Source organism: Diabrotica undecimpunctata, chromosome 6, assembly GCF_040954645.1.
Source record: "Diabrotica undecimpunctata isolate CICGRU chromosome 6, icDiaUnde3, whole genome shotgun sequence".
Lineage (NCBI taxonomy): Eukaryota > Metazoa > Arthropoda > Insecta > Coleoptera > Chrysomelidae > Diabrotica > Diabrotica undecimpunctata.
In genome coordinates this window covers 53,969,232-53,984,297 of record NC_092808.1, presented here as the reverse complement: position 1 = coordinate 53,984,297, position 15,066 = coordinate 53,969,232, and the positions used below count along the sequence as shown (strand labels likewise).

The 15,066-nt window shown below is 31.9% G+C and overlaps 1 protein-coding gene across 1 annotated transcript; it reads right to left on the bottom strand.

Moving 5' to 3' along the window:
* Window positions 1-538: 538 nt before the first annotated feature.
* Window positions 539-14,251, bottom strand: LOC140443445 (crustapain-like). The gene is made up of 4 exons (XM_072534708.1): window positions 13,997-14,251; window positions 8,604-8,743; window positions 7,593-7,812; window positions 539-1,261 (listed from the first exon to the last, which is right to left on the bottom strand). The coding sequence occupies exons 1-4, from the start codon at window positions 14,087-14,089 to the stop codon at window positions 671-673; spliced, it is 1,044 nt and encodes a 347-aa protein (XP_072390809.1). The 5' UTR covers window positions 14,090-14,251; the 3' UTR covers window positions 539-670.
* Between the last annotated feature and the right edge of the window lie 815 nt (window positions 14,252-15,066).

Genomic DNA, 15,066 nt, shown 5'->3' with positions numbered 1-15,066 from the left:
AGTTTTTAATGCCTCCTACTGATAACTCGACATCATGCTCAAGGATCAAGTGACGTATTGTTAGATAAAATTGAACCGATCGATCAAACGATGAGAACACAGAAATTCTTAAATATTACAGCTCTTTTAAATTAATATCAAGTGGTGCTATATTGAACAGTAAAAGCACATTTTTTACAGCAATTTAAATGTGACTAATTACAAGCGGAAAGTACTGCAATATGTTCCATAAATTTTAAATAATTTTTTTTCAAAAAGGTAAATCACCTCCTTATTAAGTTAGTATTACTTTAATATTCCCAAACAAATAGACCGTGACTCTGCTTTTGTGGCCCTTGATTGAGCCCCTAAATAAAAAAAATATAAAAAAATCAAATAAAAATCTTAATATAGTATTAGTACTCAATGCCTATTCTTCATAAATTGTCTTTTCTTTTATTCATACATGTAGGTCACAGTTTTTTTATTGGATCATGCGACTATGTAGATTAACAATAATTTAATATAATCCTCCTTGCAAATCAATTATAAACACACATTTCATATAATAAATATTTTATTTACTACTGGGATTTTCCCATTAATTTTTTTTAATAAATATTGTATCTTTATATATTTTATTTTGCAATATTTTTAAATATTTATTGTTAGTTACATCTGTTATTAATTTTTATAATGAATTTTCTTGGAGAAAATCTGGAATGCGTTCTGATTTTTGATCTGTTATAAACATTCCATGACTTATTCCACAGTAGTTCTCATGTTTATTCCTGGCCACTTTAATGTAACCATTTTGGCCCCAGTTTGGACCCCACGAGTTTTTAAATATCCAGTAATCGTTTCCTTTCTCTGTACCGTATCCGACCAACAGCACGCAGTGATTTGAGTAGGGTGAACATTTGTTATGATACCAAACTCCGCTACTATAAAACCTCCATTTGGCTGTCACGTACAAACAAACTGAAAGTGGGCCATGCTCTTTAACTCCTTGTTTAAGATCTTCATCAGTACCTCTCGTGTAAGATGTATCGTTAAAAGCTATTCTAATAGGCGGTTTTATAAGAACTTTACAAGCGTCTTGTCCCGCGGTGTAAGGATAATCCGATTCCAGATGGATTCCATTATTGTATATATACTCAGCAGCAGATTCTGGTATACCTCCGTCGCAAGTATCGTTCGAGTAACAATCCACAATGTTTTGTTCGCTGAAAGCAACCAACTTGCCTGTTTTTCTAAAATTATAACTCTCCAAGGCAGCCACCTAAAACATGATTCATTATAAAATAGATTATAATTGCCACAGAATAACTACACATAATTTTTTTAAAATTTTTGAAACGTTTGACAACAGAAGTCATTTGAAGAGTATACAACAAAGGAAAAAGTAACGGAATTATTTTATGTGAACATTTAAAATCCAGAAAATAAAAAAAACATATCAAATGTTTTTCTTCTTCTAATCTTAGATATTTTCCATGAAAGTTAAATATTTACATTCTCCACTTATATTCTTTCCATATTTACCATATATATATATATATATATATATATATATATATATATATATATATATATATATATATATATATATTTATATCCATACATATACATATATATATATATATATATAGTGAAAGTAATAAATTTAAAAGGACTTTTTTGGAAATGGTTTGTATTAGCAAAAATGATAAGAGTTTAAACAAAAGATCTGAAATTCAAAATTTAAGCAAAATTTATAATTATATTCTTTCTTTATGATTTATATATAAAACTTGTAAAATGTCATATTTAATTCTCCATATATCTGTCACATTCTTTCAGACATCTGTCAAGGGTGAATAAATCTTCTTCTTTTTGTTACTAAACAAAAAAGAATGTTTAAACGAAGTTTTACTTTTGGCAATATAATTGTCAAAAATAAAAATTTTATGTTGGCATTTATGACATTGAGGCTATTTGTAATTGGTTGCTATTTGAACTTATTTATAAATTCAATTATTCTTATATTAAAAAAATGTTTTCAAAATTATAAAAATTTTTCAGAGAAACATTTATTAGATAAAAACATTTTTGTATTAAATATTTTGAACATGTAAGCAGTGATTTTTACTTACCAAACTAATTTTTATTTGGTAAGTTAACAAAAATTGTTTTTTCTTTTTAGTTCAACCTTGTAAGTATTTTGTCTTTTTTAGCTCTTGATAATAATTGTAAACACAATTGAAAGCTCGAGAATAAAAAAAAAAATAGTTAACCAATAGCCCTATTATTGACTCCAACCCATCCAAAACAGTTATATATTTGTTCCAAACGAGTCACAAGTACTTCTTTTTTCTTATATATATATATATATATATATATATATATATATATATATATATATATATATATATATATATATATATATATATATTGTTGTGATCTGCTTTATGATGTTTTATTATTAATTAACACTAATTTAATTAATCCAATTATTTAATTAATTAATTCACTAATTTATGCAGAGTCATACAATTCAATTACTATTTAATATTCTCAGGGTGCCTTCTTAATTTTACTTTAATCAGTTTACTTTATATATCTCTTCTAGTGGGTCAGTATCTCCTAGTTGCTCATAATCGGGATAGAACAGGAAACGGAAGTAACATTAAAACAATATAAATATGCACACAAATTATCATTTATTTTCAATAAGCAATACGATGACTATTAATAAATAACTTTTGTGGGCAATTATCTTTCCCAACAAACTCCTATACTCTAAATTTAATTTTAATTACAAACTATCTATTGATCTGTTTTATAATAATATCTACAAAAAAAATGACCATATAAAAATATAATTTATTCACAAAAAAATAACTCTTTGAAACTTGGAATCTTAGTTCGTATGTTTATATTTGATTTTATCTTTAGAATACCTTAGAGGTTTTCTTTCATTCAAATTATTTGACTGACCTTTATTTTTTTTACACCAATGATGTCTCCTCTCGATCAAACCACAGTTCCTTCCTTGATTGATTATGTCCGGCTAACCATCAAATCTTTCCCGTTCTCAGCATCGATCCAAACCGCATACCAGCAAACTACTCCTCCGAAAACACAAGCCCAAGCCTCTTTTGACCGGTACTCTTTATTCACAAATTCTCCTTTTTTTCTCAATTATATCTCGTGGACTATGCAGACTCAAAAGAGGTATTAATCTTCTCGATTTTGATCTGCTCTCAGCTTCCACCTTTTTCACTAACACACGAAAACACTGGTACTCAGATTGACTACACGAAAAACACGTCTTCTCTTCTGGTCTGCCGGTAACATAATAATCTTTTCAATCTCCCCAGACAACCTTCTCAAACACTCTCATCTCCTATCCTTCCTTTTTAACCAATCATAAGCATTCATCTTTCCCACTAATTTTCGATTTAGAAAATTTCCAACATAATATTTAAAACAAATAAACTACTTTCACTCAAATTACTTTTCAGAAACCATTAACAATTTTGCCTTTTTCAACCGAAATAAGCTTCCAAATTCTTGTTATCTCATATCTAAATCTAATTCTTATTTACTTTCGAAAAATGTCCACCGCAAAATACAATTACAAAGTTTATTCCTTAAATATATAATTATACGGGTCCATTGTCCTTTCACTATTCACTCAGTCTTTCAAGGAAAAAACTCGTCCGGGTACCGTCACGAAAAAATGTCTTCTCTTATTTTAACTATTACAAATAAGTACAGGGTTGTATTTTAACTTATATGCCCGCGGTATATTAAAATAATAAAAAAATTCGTTATTCTATTTCTGATCGATAAACTGATCCATAACAATATATATATATATATATATATATATATATATATATATATATATCGAGAAAAGGAGTACGACCGTCAAGTTAAGGAACACTCGACGAGTGGTGGGTTTTTCGGTCAAAGTGAAGAAAAAAAAATACTACTAGGTCTTTTTCTCCACTTTGACCGAAAATATATATATATATATATATATATATATATATATATATATATATATATATATATATATATATATATATATATATATCAAATCTGGAATCCTTTGGGTAACATTATGGTAACTCTAACAGAAAAATTCCTAGCTATTTAGGTTAAGAGATGGTCTTAGGACTAACAACCCTATCCCGTAAAATAATATTGTTATAAGACTTGCAGTTAAAGAAGCCTGACAGAACTTACGACGACGATCAGTACAACGAAGTAAGGATAACGATTTAGAAATATACACTTGGCATGTGTGAACATGTTATGAATCTGGAAACCTTGGAATATTAATTGTCGTACTAACCTTATATTAAACACATGTTACTGCTGTGAAAAATGTAAGAAAATCATGTATTCGGAACTACAATTATTGTTACCAAGAAGTAAAATTCTTTTTATTTTGTACTTCAAACTAATAAGTCTACGAATCTGTTACCTAAGAGTACGTGGTGGGTTTTTTAACATTAGTCTCATAAATATAAACCCCCCAACCGAAAACAACGGTTGCGAAATTGAAAATTTTATTGCGAAGAAGACAGCATCTACGACAGATGCCCTAGAAAGGACAAGATCATAATTGGAAATGTTAATGCAAAAATAAGGAAAGAAAATACATATAAACCATACATCGGAAAATGCGGTGCTCATGATGTTACCAATGATAATAGAAATAGAATGATAGGATTTGCAGTTTTCAAAGGCTTGGTAGCTGGAAGTACTACAAAGTAACATGGACTTTGCCTGATGGAACAATAAAGAAATATCAAATGGATCACATCCTAATGGAAACCAGGAACTTTTTTATTCTAATAGATGTAGGTCATTACCGCGGGGCTAATAAATTTGGATCACTTCTTGGTAGGCCCAAAAATAAAAGTTAGTGTCTTAAATACACAAAAAAAAATGCCAAGAGAAGCTTTCGCTATAATATAAAACTCTTACTCACATAACTAAAAGTTTGTGGGAACTCAAAATTAACAAGGTTCTGAAACTACTTTCTTGTGATAAATGTATAATTTAAATATTATGTTTATATCGGATTAAGCCACAATTATTGAATATTTTAAAAATGAGATTTTCAACTAACTAATGTTTGAGGTTTCGAGTTCTACCCCGAAAATCGTTTTCAAAAAATTTTTTTTTTAATTTAGCGAAAATTTATAACCAAATTGTTATTAGGTTATGTCTTTTCATAATTGATGGATTGACATGCTTGGTCTCGATCTTGTAGGCAATATCGTGTTATATTACATTATATTACGTGTTACCAAAACATGCTTGCTCCAACGCAAACGTCATTTTAGAAGAGAATATTTTATAACTTCTATATAAATAGAATATAAATAGATAAAAAATGTTTATCTATCTTAGAGAATAATAAGAAATATCCAAAGAGAATATACATCCCATACAAAAAAGATAAAAAACTTAAAGAGGATAAGAAACAAATACAATGCTGCAATGTTGAACAATTACATTTATAACAACCAATAAATTGAGATATACTTCATCAGAAACTAAATCCAATATTACTAGATACAAGATCGAAAATAAACCCAACCAAGAACTAGAAAGAAGTTTCGAAACGTTTACAGAAAAACTACAAGAGGCCGAAGAGGCCAAAAAAATTATCCGGGCCGAAAAAATTGATTGTTACAATTTAAGTTTTTTTATAAATTGAACAACTTTTTGCCTAGGCGACCTCTTGAACCTTATTATGGGGTATCTCACGAAAGTGATTGTGCAAAAAAATCTCATGGGAATATTTTTTTGAACGAAAGCGAGCTTTTCGCCTTGTCTAAATTGGTTTGTATTTGTTTTCTTTTATTGATTGGGTATTCCAAGATGAGTGTCTTGTTTTATTTACAGTTTTTTTGGTGGATGAGGTTAGTACTGTATGGCTGAATTTTCATTATACGAGGCGTGTTTTTTAAGTAAGTACCGTTTTGGAATTAAAAAAAGACGTGCAAAGATATGGCAATAATTTTATTTTTACATGAAAGCCTGTACCTTAATCTACTTTTCTACATAATTTCCGTGAATATTGAGGCACTTGTCATAACGTGGCACCAGTTTTTGAATACCCTCCTGATAAAATTCTGCCGCCTGACTTGTTAACCATTGCATCACAAATGTTTTGACTTCGTTATCGTCTTAAAGACGCTGACCGCCCAGGTGTTTCTTCAAGTGCTGGAACAAATGGTAGTCGCTGGGCGCCAGATCAGGGCTGTATGGAGGATGATCTAGAGTTTCCCATTTAAATGATTTGATGAGATCTTTGGTCCGATTAGCCACATGTGAACGGGCATTGTCATGCAGCAAAACTATACCCTTACTCAACTTGCCACGTCTTTTGTTCTGGATTGCACGACGCAGATTTTTCAATGTCTCACAATAAGACGCTGATTCAATTTTCCTTGTCCTAGATGTGAGCAACATAAAAGGCCATTTCCATATATTTAAGCTAATTTGTCACAAATTACACTTTTTAGACCACACTCCATACGACAAATAGTAACATAAGCTGCCTAATGCATACGTCATTCTCTTAAACATGACCTTTAACATCAGTAATTTTACATCTTTTATATCCAATATTAAATAATTAAAAAAATTTTTAAATCCCAACACCTGGATTGCTGTTATCATTTTAACATCAAGTTTTGAATCTTTTGGCTGTAGTAATGCTATGTTTAACTAATATTGTTTCATGGTACACTGACATTTTGTTTTTGACACCGTTCATGGGTATCTTGTCAATCAGTTACCAGCTGAAGTCCGTTTGAAGAGGTTTACTCTCCGGACACTGGAACTCACTTAAAGCATGGATGTATGTTACCTGAAGTAAAATTTAATTAAAATATTAAACATCAAATAATATTATCAACATCATGTACTATCTTTGGTAACATAATATATTTTAAAGGGTTTTTACCCAAATATTTTGGTGGCTCAGGCATGGTAACCTGTAAGTATAACCATTTTGCTTTTTTAACCTTAGTCAAAATTTCAAACCACGTTTGCTTTAATTAAATGGTCTATACTTATTTTAGGTATTTTAACCTGATGATGGAACGGTTGTTCCGAAAACGTTCGTGTTTTTAATGTAGCCCTTTTAAGGTTTTTTATAAAATATACCCATATACAAAGATTAACCTCTTTTTTTTTATTTATATTTTAGTCCTCGGGCTGCGTAGCGCAAGCGGTAGGATGTTTGCCTCGCAAGCCGGTGGTCCGGGGTTCGAATCCCACCGCCGGCAAGAACATCTAGACATTTTAAAAATGTCTATAGGCCCCAGGTCGACTCAGCCTGAATAAAAATGAGTACCTTGGGTAAAACCAGGGGTAATAATAGACGGTTGAAGCGTAGCACTGGCCATGTTACCTTCCCTGTATACCGTAGGCCCTAGATATAGCAGACTACCCTGCTATACTCCCAAAGCCGTGACAGCGGTATAAAACGGGAGACTATTATTATACTTTAGTCCTCATTAAAAAAACAAAATCCGAAAAATTAGATATTTACAGCTATGTCTACTTATAGCTTAGAAATGATTATACAAGTTACTTACTGCACTAAATATCCAACAAGATCCACATGTGCCTTGATCTTTTGCTGGAGTTACAGCCCCAGTTTTACTCCAATCCAAAAATTCATCTTTACTGTTAGAAGTGGATATGTTTCCACCTTTCTTTTCCTTCACTTTTGTATTATCATCATATTTTATAACAAAATCATTTTCGGCGAGGCCATAAATATCACCAAATTCTTTGTCAGTCAAATCTCCAAATCTTAAAAATATTTTTATTAATAAATGTTATTAATGAGATAATAAATATATATATAGAAGTAGTATAAATTATTGTTTTTCATCTAAAAGTCAAAATGTTAATAATTTACAACATTTACAACATATGTTTCAAATCAATTATATACCATAAACCTATCGAATTATTTTTTATTCTTCTTCAGCCTGTTTGCATTCACTCGTCGACAAAGGCCTCTCCATGAGTTCCCCACTCTTCGGTTTGTGCTATTTGATACCAGCCTTTGTTCACTTTACTTTGATGTGGTCTAGCCACCGTTTTTGAGGTCTATCTCTGTTATGACTGTGTTCTCGTGATCTTCAATGTACAATGTTCCTCGTTCATCTTTCATGTTCCTCGTCTATGTTCTGTCGTGCCACGTGTCCTATCCAGCTTTATTTTATTTGAGCAATTGTTTCCATATATATTGGAGATTGGTGCGGGGATCGGCGGGAAGGTGAGCGAGAACATCTCTGACGGTTGGATTTTGATTGGTGAGTGTAGCGGACGATATTTTTTTTATGAGAGGTCTCCATGTCGATGGTAACCGAATGCCGTCATTTCTTTTATTGAGACAATTTGGCGTTTTTTTCAATTGCTATGGCTTCTCGAATAATTCTTGGTTTATAGAACCGGATGCGGGCTATGGTTTTGGAGTTTTCAAAATTAATTTTATGACCTGTATGAAGATAAATGTAAGTTTTTGACCATGGGTTTATAAAGACTAATGTTGCAATTTATAACTTAAAAATAATTATTTAAAAAAAAATTATTACCTATTCATTTCTTGCAAATACGTCTCCTTGCCTTTATCAAATCGTTTATTATGTTTGTGAATATTCTTAAGATTGTCTTTAAATACTTTATATCGTTTTAATTCTTCTTTATTAGTTGTGTATGTTTTGTTAAACTGCAACTAAAATTTTCAAATAAATTAATACGTGTATACATAATTTACATTTATACTTTAATGCATATACTAAAATGTCTTGAAAACACCAAAATATTTCATGTTATGTCAAAAAAAAAAACAATAAATGCACAACTGTTTTTTTAAGAAATTGATATAGCATACCATATTGAAGATGTAAGTGGTTAATTAATAATACCTATTTTAACATAAAAACTTAATATAAGTATATAGCCGATACAGGTATATATAAAAATTAACGTAGAATCGTTAGGAGCTCCCACAACAAAGCGATAACAAAGGAGAAAAATTGTATGTAAATATTTTTCATATACTTCACAATATTAAAACAAAAGATGGAGTGTAATGCACACTAAAAATAAAATGGAAGCAGGATGAGGGGTGAGAATTACTTAGATACAGGCACTTCCCAAAACCGATGGAAGGAAGCCCATATGATTATGATCCCAATCCAGGAAAGAATACCACGTTCCAACAAAACTATAGGCCGATAAACTTACTTCCAACAATCAGCAAGATTGTGGAAAGAGTCATACTCAGCAGACTATACGTAGAGACAAACGGGCTAGGACTAATCCCTGAAGCTCAGTTCGGATTTAGAGCAGACGACTACAGCGAGCTACAAGTACGCAGACTAACAGAGTACCTAACAGCCATATTCAACGATAAACAGTACGTAGAAGCAGCCTTCCTGGATATAAGTAAATCCTTTGATAGAGTCTGACATAAAAGACTGACATATAAAATCCGAGGCTATGGATATAGTGGAGCAATGACGAGACTTATCTCTTTGTACTTGGGCAACCGAAGCTTCAGAGTTCGAATAAGACAAGTCCTGTCCAAACTGGGAACTCCGGAGGCTGAAGTACCGCAAGAAGCGGTCCTCTCCCCCCTACTATATACAATATACAATGCCTATGTTCCAAGAACACCTGAAACATCACTCAGCCGTTATGTAAATAACACAGCGATTGCAGCCAAACACGGGAATATCAGCATAACAACTTGCAAACAGCACTAGACAGCATTGAAGAATGGAGTATCTAGTGGAAAATTGACATCAACTCCGAGAAAACACAAGCGGTGATCTTCAAAAATAGAATGAAGAACCCAGAGAAACAGCTGACGGTGCAAAACAATCCCATCGAATGGAAAAGAGATGCTAAATACTTAAAACGTTACAATAAGCTACAAAAGCTAAAGCTGCAGTAAGAGACTACTAAACTACGTACTAAAACAAAAATTAGATTATTAAATAGCACCATATTGATTATATTAACATATGCATCTCTCGCATGGGGACATATCTTCAACACAAAAGAATACAAGCGGCCCATAACAGCAGTCTACGCTAAGCATAATACGTCGCTGAAAGTTTCTTGTTCAGAGAACTTTAAAAAGTAAAGGTGATTGACACGATGATCAAAAAAGCCAGAATAAAGTTCTCTTAGCTGGAAAACAATCTTAGCCCGATATTAAGAAAAATAATTAAATAATTAGGTACGATGCGTTCTATCGATTAAAGCACAAACGTCCAAAACAACAAATCCTGGAAAATATTTAAATACTAGATAAGTTCTGAGCTATATTAACGAAGATGCTCATGGCACTGTGTAATGTCCACTAACAAGATTTTATTTTTCAGACAGCCTTCAAAAAAATTATAATTAACTTATAAACCGTATAAAAATGTAGTGATACTATTATTTTGCATCGCTTTTTTCAGGTTTATGCTTAGTTTCCAAACAAGTCTTTCAGTTGATGGTAACAGTGTGTTGATTTTTTGATACGGTAAAACCTTAAAAATGTTTAAAATGTGTGAGATAGAAAAGTCAAAATATAAGTCATTTTGACTGAAAATTAACCAATTATTTTAAGCATTTGTTAGATTATATAGATAGAACACAAAAATCTGCCTGCATTGGCTATGGGGTGAACTAAGTAATATAAGATGAACTATATCCAATTCAGCCGGTCACAAGCCCCGAAAAACGATAAGTTATTGAGAAATAATGGCTCTATAGAAAACTAGGGTTCAGTTATAGGTTTATAAACAAAACGTCAACAGAACTGAACATGTCTAAAAAGCGGATGAACGTAAAAGGGACGATTAGTCTCTTTAGTCCAGTAAGACAACCAATCTAAAGTAAGAAATCTTGGAATTCAAGTTACCGTACAAACGGATAAAATGGAAATCGACTAAATAATGCCTAACCTCCTTGGCCTCCTACAACTTGATTATGTATTTGATATAAGACTTATATTTATAATTTGCCAATGTCTTTCGGACAACAGCAAAACTCTAAACTTAATAAGGCAGCTGCATTAGACGAAATACCTCCAGAACTGTAAACATTAGTGAAGTTGATAACTTGGAAGTATTGATAGATTTGTTCAACACGGTGTACGATACGGGAATAATACTGCAATGGTGGCTGAAGTCAGCATGTATAAACATCCCTAGAAAACAAGCAGCAAAAGATTGATCTGACTATCGAACACTGAACCTCATGAGTCATATTTTAAAAGTACTGATTAAAGTAATACAAATAAGAATCTATAAAAATTTAACAAAATATTAGTGAGATGCAGTTCTAAGAACTATTTGCCGTCAACATACTGCATTACTCTAAATACTGCATTAGTATCTAATCGAAAGCATTAGTATACATAGTGCTGAGATATATACACATATTGACAAAAAATAATGGTAACGTGATGGAGCAAGTAGAAAAATATCAGTACTTAGGAACTTTGATCAATGAAACCAATGATCATATATACTGCAGAAATAAATAGGGAAATAGAGATTGCCAGATCAGCATTTATACAAATGAAGCCACTCCTAACGTGCAGTAATCTTAATGAACTACTTTTGAATCTAAATTTGGACTACGTACCATTCGATGTTATATATTTTCGATATGGAGCTGAGATTTGGACATTAAAAAAATATCACGGACTGATAAAATTACAAATAAAGAACTACTGGAGAGGATTGGGCTTCTTCTTCTTCACGTGCCATCTCCGCGACGGAGGTTGGCAATCATCATGGCTATTCTGATCTTATATGCTGCTGCTCTGAATAGTTCAATTGATGTGCATCCGTACCATTCCCTCAAGTTACGCAACCATAAGATTCTTCTTCTTCCTACACTTCTCTTGCCCTGGATTTTCCCTTGTATAATCAATTGAAGTAGGTTGTATCTCTCATTACGCATAACATGCCCCAGGTATTGCAGCTTTCGTGTCTTGATGGTTTCCAATACTTCCATTCTTTTGTTGATTCTTCTAGAGGATTGGTAAAGAAACAGAAATAATCACCACTACACAAACAAGAAAATTGGAATACTTAAGCCACGTAATAAGGGGATCAAAGTATAAAATTTTGAGACCCCTAAAACAGAGAAAGGTTCACGGAAGAAGATCTGTTGGCCGAAGTCAGAATTCTTGGTTGAATAATCTACGTGATTGGTATTAATGCAGATCTACAAGTTCAAAAATGTAAATAGATATTATGATTGCCAACGTCGCTAGGAAGACAGCATTCTAAGAAGAAGTAGAGTAAGGCGAATTATGTGGACAGCCCACTGCATGAATATCTTAATATTAAAAGAACTAACCGTTACCACTAGGCCTACCACGATCATCAACTAAAATATATTAAGGTATTTTGGACACAGCCAGATAAAATGAAGGTATTGTGAGATTAGTCATTAAAGAAAAAGAAGTTAATAAAAAGACTCGAGGAATATCGCCACTTCGATGTCGGATAGCATAAAGTGGACGCTCGGTTGCGCTCTTTTCGAGGCAGCAAACCACGCGCAGGAGAGAGAAGAATGGATAGCAATCATACGTTGAATACTAATCTCATATACTCTCTTATCTCACATACCAGCAAAATAGTGTTACACATAATGAATAAGAAACTGAAAACTTTCCTACAAAGAGCAAACGGGGATTTGCAAAAGCTAGAGGTACTACTCAAAAATATCTTCTGAACATAAAACAAATAATAGAAAATATCCCACTTTCCCCCATTTGTTTTATAGATTATCGCAAAGCATTCGACAGGGTAAATGGCAACACTTATTGTAGATACTAAAAGAAGTAGGCGTCCTACAAGACCTAATTTCGCTTATACCTGAACTATACAAACACACTACGGGAAAGTTTAAGTTCTTGACACACTCTCAAACGGATTCCATGCAAAACAAGGTGTCAGACAAGGATATATACTGTCTCTACAATTATTTAATATATATAAGGAGTGACAGAAAAATAAACAACATACGTTTTGTAGACGACACAGCCCTCCTTGCAAATAGTCAAATATTTGGTCTGCAGTTAAACATATCAATGACCAACATCATGATAGTGGATAGACTACATAACAATCATCCGCACATAACCACGATTGGCCGTGTTGAGATTGTGAGCTCATATTTATATCTGGGATTATTGATCACAAACACAGGGTCACTACAGGAAGAAATAAAACGTAGATGTGATGTAGAAAAACACATCGTAGAAAAAATTACCAAAATATGAAAAAACTGCTAAATTTCAAGAACTTTAAAAATGAGATTGACCAACTGCTTAATATTCCCAATACTACCATATCTTGGCATCGACAACAAGGGGAAAGAAGAAAGATCGATGCCACTGAAATGTTTTGTTGGAGAAGAATGTTGGCGAATTCCGTGGACCGACCACAGTACAAATAATTTAATTCTAAAGAAGCTAAGAGTCAACCAACGGCTATTCAGCAAAGTCCATTTCCAACAATTCAAATATTTTGGACATATTGTGGGAACAGACACAGAAAACATGGAAAGATTATCAAAGGAAAGGTAGAAAGGTAGGAAGCCGAAGATCACGAGAAAGATTCCCAACAAGATGGATCGATAAAATTACAGTAATATGCACAATACTATGCATAATTTAAAAAAATGACCAAAGATAGAGATCTTTGAAGACTGACAATACACGACATGACGATGACCACTACACTCCCTCCAGGGGCAAGATTGAAGAGATAGTTGTGAAAAGTGTGCTATCAATAATGTTCAAACGAAGTATAGAAATAGTTTTCAAAATATTTTCATATTTACCAAGTTACATTTTTTTCCTTATGGCGAGAAAAACAATTACATACAAGTAATATAATATGTTATAATAATTAATTAGACTGAATTTGCTACTTGTTTTAATTGATATACTAATTAAAATAGTTACCTTAAAACGTTTCCATTCTTCCTTTGTACTATCATTTCTGCACTCACATACGAATAACAAAGCAACAAATAACAAAAATCCAATATATTTCATTTTGACAAAATTGCTAGAAACGTGTGACACCGGTTTTCGAACAGTGCACGACACTTAAAGTCGCCACAGGATTATTATGTACGCAATTGTCGCGTCTTGTTTAGAGTAATCGGTTCAAGTAAATTAGGAGGTCATTTTGGTATTCATTTTAATTTCTCTCTAACGAATCATTAATGAGATTGTCTTTATCTCAAGGACAACTACGCCTTAATCAATTCATTGACAACAGTTTTGACTTGTGTATCTAGGCCAGTATATCATAAAAATAAATCATAAAAAACTTAAAAAATTAAAATTTTTTTTGTAAACTACAGTGAAAATTAATACTGTACTAGTTTGTTGATATATGAGAAAGTTGCATCGTATTGTCATTTAACTTAGCAATAATAATTATTATCAATCGCACGATAAGATATTTAAAATTTAGCTATTCTTCGTTCACAAATTGTTGAGAGAACGAAATATGCCTCAAACTCATAAAACGGTCGTAAATCATAGGCGTTCCTAAGGTGTTTATTCATTAAATAATAATATAATGTTTTAATACTGTTATATATAATATTGATAATATTTTAATACTAATATATTTAGCAAAAAAACAATTAAAACTTTCACGACTAATGTTGGTTATTATATTATATTAATAAAAATAAGAATTTAACCATTAACAATTTTGTAAATAAGAATACCTTATCTCTTTGGATATTTGAATACTAATCTTCGCGTTTAATTACTTTACTAGAAAACCTGGAATTCATATCCGAAGGTACTATTCGTTTCAAGATAATTAAGATGGAATTCCCCAGATTTTTAATAATATAATTATATTCGAAACTTAACTTGAAAGGGTGAAGTTATTACGAACGAAAACAATTTTTTTGTTTAGTACGTTTTTGATCGCATGTAATTTACGGCTCGTCGGTGTTTCCGCGTCTACGGCAGTAATTAGCGTCTCGAATATTTCTTTTGCAAATTAT